Source organism: Suillus clintonianus, assembly GCF_016758775.1.
Source record: "Suillus clintonianus strain FC179 chromosome Unknown DEU56scaffold_131, whole genome shotgun sequence".
Taxonomy (NCBI): Eukaryota; Fungi; Basidiomycota; class Agaricomycetes; order Boletales; family Suillaceae; genus Suillus; species Suillus clintonianus.
This window is the reverse complement of record NW_024539355.1, coordinates 5,181-10,295: the sequence shown is the minus strand read 5'-3', so window position 1 is coordinate 10,295 and position 5,115 is coordinate 5,181. Positions and strand designations below refer to the sequence as shown.

Sequence of the window (5,115 nt, the reverse complement as noted above, 5' to 3'; positions counted from 1 at the left end):
GCTATTTATTCCCTAGAGATCTGTTTGGACCCCTAATTATCATGTATTCATGCACAGACTCAGTTCACATTGCTGTATCTCACCGTTTAATTGTAGTTATACTCCCCAGTTGCTGGAAAGCGACTGAAGTCTCTCCAACAAAACTGGTCCGACATCACAATATCGTAGATATCCCATAAGAAGCATCGTAGTGTATGATTTATTATTCGTTCTATTAGTATTATATATACCTCCTGGGTGCCACAGGATATGCCCCGTACAAACACACCAGTCACCGAGTTCCGTCAGAGTCAGTGAAAACTCCAACGATTGTATTTTCAGTACGACTTGCAGATGACGGTCCTGGTGGTTCGCGGAGATAAGTTACTGACGTTCAACCCGAACCATGAGTACTGAGTCATGACAGTAACTCCGACTCAATAGAGTTACTTTAACCATGCTCCTGTTTGTCTGTTAGTAATGCGCGTGTATCGCGTCGTGATCTGGCGGGATCGCCTTGTTACAATGTCATCTTTTCAAGGTCAATATTAATCTCAAGGCCAGAGGCAGAGAGGACTCGATGAAATTGCCCAGAATAACCTGATTATTGATACTCCGACACGGAGTTTTAATATCTGAATGCGTCCTGTTTCTATTATTATATTATTTACCCGTTCAAAACAAACACATTCATGCAGGTTGGACCTTGTGGGGCCCTGCGACGCTTTTCTTTCCACTTTGGTGCTCACCTGGATGGCATGCTCGTTAAAGTTCCGAAGTACAACGAACGTGTTCTGTGCCATACCCTTGTGACGGCAGGGTATTATTAAATGGAGTCGGTCAGCATCTGCCAGGTGAGTGGAGTTTGGACCAATTATTCTATTTAGAGTGACTGATTCTTGTCCCCTACTAGTTAAGTTTGCGAAATGAACACACTAGTATGTGGCTGAGCTTTAGTATAACGTCAATACGGTTGCAACCGGTTATATGCCAACGCACAATCAGGCTTTTTCACGGAAATGTGATTTTTTGGAGCGCATATATACCGACAGTACTTGGTGACCGGTCTGTGCGCTACTTATCAACGCATGTGGTCTGTATAATATGGGACGGACTTATGACAGAGCGGCTGTAATACGCGTGTATCACTAAACAGAATTCTAGCGAACAAGGTTTAGCTACGCAACTCGGTCGCCTCTCAGGTAAGTTATATTTGTGCTCAAAACCTCATGGTTACACACCAGTCACTGATCTGCTGATCGAGGCAGCGCGCGCCTATCACTGATTGGGCCCTATTTCTGTCATTTAGGTAGGCTCACAGCAAGTCTCGGAGACTGACGTAAATCACCTCGGAATGGTGTGCTTTATTCAAAACGTTTAGCATCGCCCAAGCGCTCTTCAGAAGCATCGGTGGCGTCGAGCGTAGTGTGACGGAGGCGAACTGCAGGAACGTGTTGGTTTGCTATTGGTTCGGGTCCGGGCAGCTGGTAGGGAGCCTCAGGAGCTCACGATGCTCATTAATTTGGAACCTACTCTCACACGTAATGTGTAGTAGCAACAGCCCGGAGGTTCACCGAAACGTGCATCGCGCGTTCTTAAGGACGTCGGATACATCTTTTTCCTCGACGCATCGAATCTGGCTCAGCCCGCGAAAACTGCCCTTCGTTCGTCGCGTTTCCGAGAATGCTGCAAAATCGCCTTGCTATCTTGCTTGCCCTTTTGCCATGGCTAGGGATATTCGCCATGGCTCAGAACGTGGCATCTCAGGCGTACACACCTGTTGCTGCGCGGTGTCCTGCCGGCTTCAATCTGGTGCGGATGGCTGGTAGTCCGGGGAATCAGGCTCTTAGCTCATCTGAGGCCTCCTACATCCAAAATCGCAAGACCAACGTCCTTCCACAAGCCTGGAAGACATATCTCTCCAACGTGTTGTCCACTAATCCTTCTCTCCCGGGTTACGTCTCAAGCATTCTTTCGGGCGCTAGCTCCGAGATCCCAACTCTAGGAATTGCAACGAGTGGAGGAGGGTATAGGGCTGCAATCTTTGGTGCAGGAGTGTTGAATGCACTAGACGCGCGAAATTTGTCTTCCGATGCTGCTGGGACAGGCGGGTTGCTCCAGGCAGCAACCTATCTGTCAGGATTGTCAGGCGGATCATGGTTCATCACATCCCTTACGCAAGCCAATTTCCCCACTATCCAAGAACTCATTTTTGGACCCGCTAGTCCCACAGTCTCTAACAATTCGTGGGGAGGATGGAACGCTGGCTATGATATTTTCACGCCAAGTATCAACCCCATCACGGATACGGAATATTACACGGACCTTGTTGATGAGTTGCGTGGAAAGTACGACGCCGGTTATGTAGTGACAATTGCGGACTATTGGGCACGTGCACTAGCCAGACATTTTGCTAATGGCACTTTTTCGTCTAATTTTTATGACGAGTCGTACACTCACGGAGCGGGTATCTTGTGGTCTGCTGTTGCAAACACGTGGGTCCGCTCTCATTCTGTTGAGTTCATTCGCTGATCCTGGTTAAAGGACCTCTTTTGCGTCCTATTCCATACCATTCCCAATTGTGGTCACAAACCTTCAAGCACCGGGTCAGAACTCATCGGAGATAATTTCAGGAGACTCCATCCCCTTAACCAATCCCCTATTCGAGTTCAATGTCTGTGAGTCACGAACGCGGTCTCTTGTTCCCGGGCCCCTGACCACATCTGAATAGTCGAAACGGGCTCTTTTGACCCGCAGCTTTCTGCGTTTGCGCCTACCAAATACTTGGGAACGACAAACAACAGTATCTGCATCACCAACTACGATCAGTCTGCGTTCGTCACTGGATCATCTTCTGAACTATTCAATGGCGCTAATTTCACTGTGGGTTCCATTCCGCGATTGTCCATAACACGTCTAAACTAGCTCGGCAGAATACCTTCAATTCGACCTTTGGGCCCGTTCTAGCTCTTATGGAGAGTCTCCTGCCTGAACCTGAGGTTGAATACGACGTCGCTTCTTGGCCAAACCCATTCTATGGCGTAGCACCGGACACGTTCATTGATTCTGCGCAAACGAATTTGAATATGGTGGACGGTGGTGAGGATGGTGAAGTTATTCCCTTGCAACCTCTCCTCGTAAAGGCGCGTGGCATCGATGTCATTTTCGCCATTGATGCAGTAAGTAGTTTTCGTAAGAATATCGTGGTCTTCAGTTGATCTTGAACTTAGACTAATGATAACAACGGCTTCGCGGATGGCAGCTCTATGATCGTGAGCATACACAGCTATCGAATAACTTTCGCATCTGAACCTTTGCTAGGCCACGCAAAATCGTACTTCGCTTTACCCTTCTGCTTACTCGTTCCCTTTCGTTCCCACTTCTATGGGAGAATACACCGCACAAAACCTAACTACCCGCCCGACGTTCTTTGGATGCAACACGACCAGTTCGAACGCAAGCACCCCCCTTCTTATTTACCTTGCTAATGGTGGTTCACCCCACAATGGCGAACCTCCCGTTACCAACACCCCAACGACTCAAATCTCTTATACATCATCAGAGATCCAGGCAATGCTTAGCCAGACCTTTGTCATTACGACCCAGGGATATCCAACAAACGGAGCGACGAAGGATCCGGATTGGCCGTCGTGTCTCGCATGTGCCGTCGTCGATCGTGCAAGGGAGCGAGCAGGAGTAGCAAGAAGTGGTATTTGCTCTACCTGCTTGAACAGGTACTGCTGGGATGGAAGCACGCTCACAACTGCTGCCTCTCACAGTGGTACTCATCGCATCGGCCACGCATTCGGACAGCTGGGCGCCTTCGGGGTGGCGTCGGCTATTGTGGTCATGCTAATGATGTGAAGTCAATTTGTACAGGTGGACAGAGTCTGAGTTTTTGTTGTCAGAGTTGATGTATTGTTGATGCTTTTGGTCACTGCTGGCTGTTGTTAATGAACTGGACGCAATTACTGGCATGACATTTTCTTTTGCCGGGATGCGGCGGTGTCGGGACCTGCTAGTCGATTCTGATTCAGCAATGGCGGATCCACGTCACGGGCGTCAGATACGATGACCACTGGCAAGAATTTCAAACGTGCGGTTACTAGTACTAAAGCTCAGGCTGCGGTGTTGAGACTGACAGGAGCACGAAGCCGAGCTGTCAGCGTCAGCCAAGGATGGGTAGACTTTGCATCCAGCTGACATGGTGATCCTCCAACTCCTGTCCTCAGTTGTCTATAATTTGAATTTATAACTCTGCACTTCTTGAGCGAACATGATCCGGGGCTGCGGCCTTGCCAACTTGTCGAGACAGAAAAGGCAACCACGTGTTGTTTAGAAACTCCGCGAACCTATACGGGTATCGATAGATGGCAGACACATTGAGTACTGAGCGTTGCGTATCGGCCTCACCCGCTCGTCCTCATGCTGTTTTTCTCTTCACACCTCTCGTTATATGGCTCAAGCGATGCTTCCTGTACTAAGGACGATGCAATTTTCTCCAGATGGATAGATTGGCTCAGATGAATCCCAGAATTAAAATTTTATCCTCGGAGTCAGTCCTCATGGCAAACAAATCGCTGACGTTTAACGGCCTACTTTCAAAGGTCTGGTTTACTGCTCCGATGCGGTGTCGTCCGTATTCTCCTGTTGCCATTTGATACATGATATTATTCTGCTGATGACGCGTGTGTTCATCATTATAGTGGCGCCTGCTATGACTCGGACAGGCCGATGCATGAGCAATAATGGTGAACCCTCCAAGGCAACTCCATCACTTTCCAGAGAAGTTGCTATTTTCTGTGATCGTCAGGTCCCTCCACAGTCCTCGTTTCTTGTCGAGTCATGTGGTCTTCCTAGACGTTGGTCTTTGCTGCGTGTACTGGCACGTATTGTCATCTTCGATTTGTTCCCAGCGCGACTGTTACTAATGAAAATTCCGTCTCATAGACAGAGCGAGTGTCACGGAGGCGAGGGGGCCGGAAGAGGAATATGGTATCCCGGATGTAGATTACTTACGAGTCCATTTTGGGATGGAGGAATCAACGTCCAACCGCCATCGGCGACATTCCATTGACCAAGTGTGACCGCGATTTGGATATGTTTTTGTCACACTCTGTGGAATGGTATATATAC

General features: G+C 48.5%; 1 protein-coding gene across 1 annotated transcript; it reads left to right on the top strand.

Moving 5' to 3' along the window:
• Positions 1 to 1,662: 1,662 nt before the first annotated feature.
• On the top strand, positions 1,663 to 3,843 carry DEU56DRAFT_746936 (lysophospholipase catalytic domain-containing protein; the record flags this gene model as incomplete). Its single annotated transcript, XM_041349238.1, has 6 exons — positions 1,663 to 2,474; positions 2,524 to 2,657; positions 2,711 to 2,862; positions 2,913 to 3,158; positions 3,210 to 3,251; positions 3,301 to 3,843. The coding sequence occupies 6 exons, from the start codon at positions 1,663 to 1,665 to the stop codon at positions 3,841 to 3,843; spliced, it is 1,929 nt and encodes a 642-aa protein (XP_041202664.1).
• Positions 3,844 to 5,115: the final 1,272 nt, after the last annotated feature.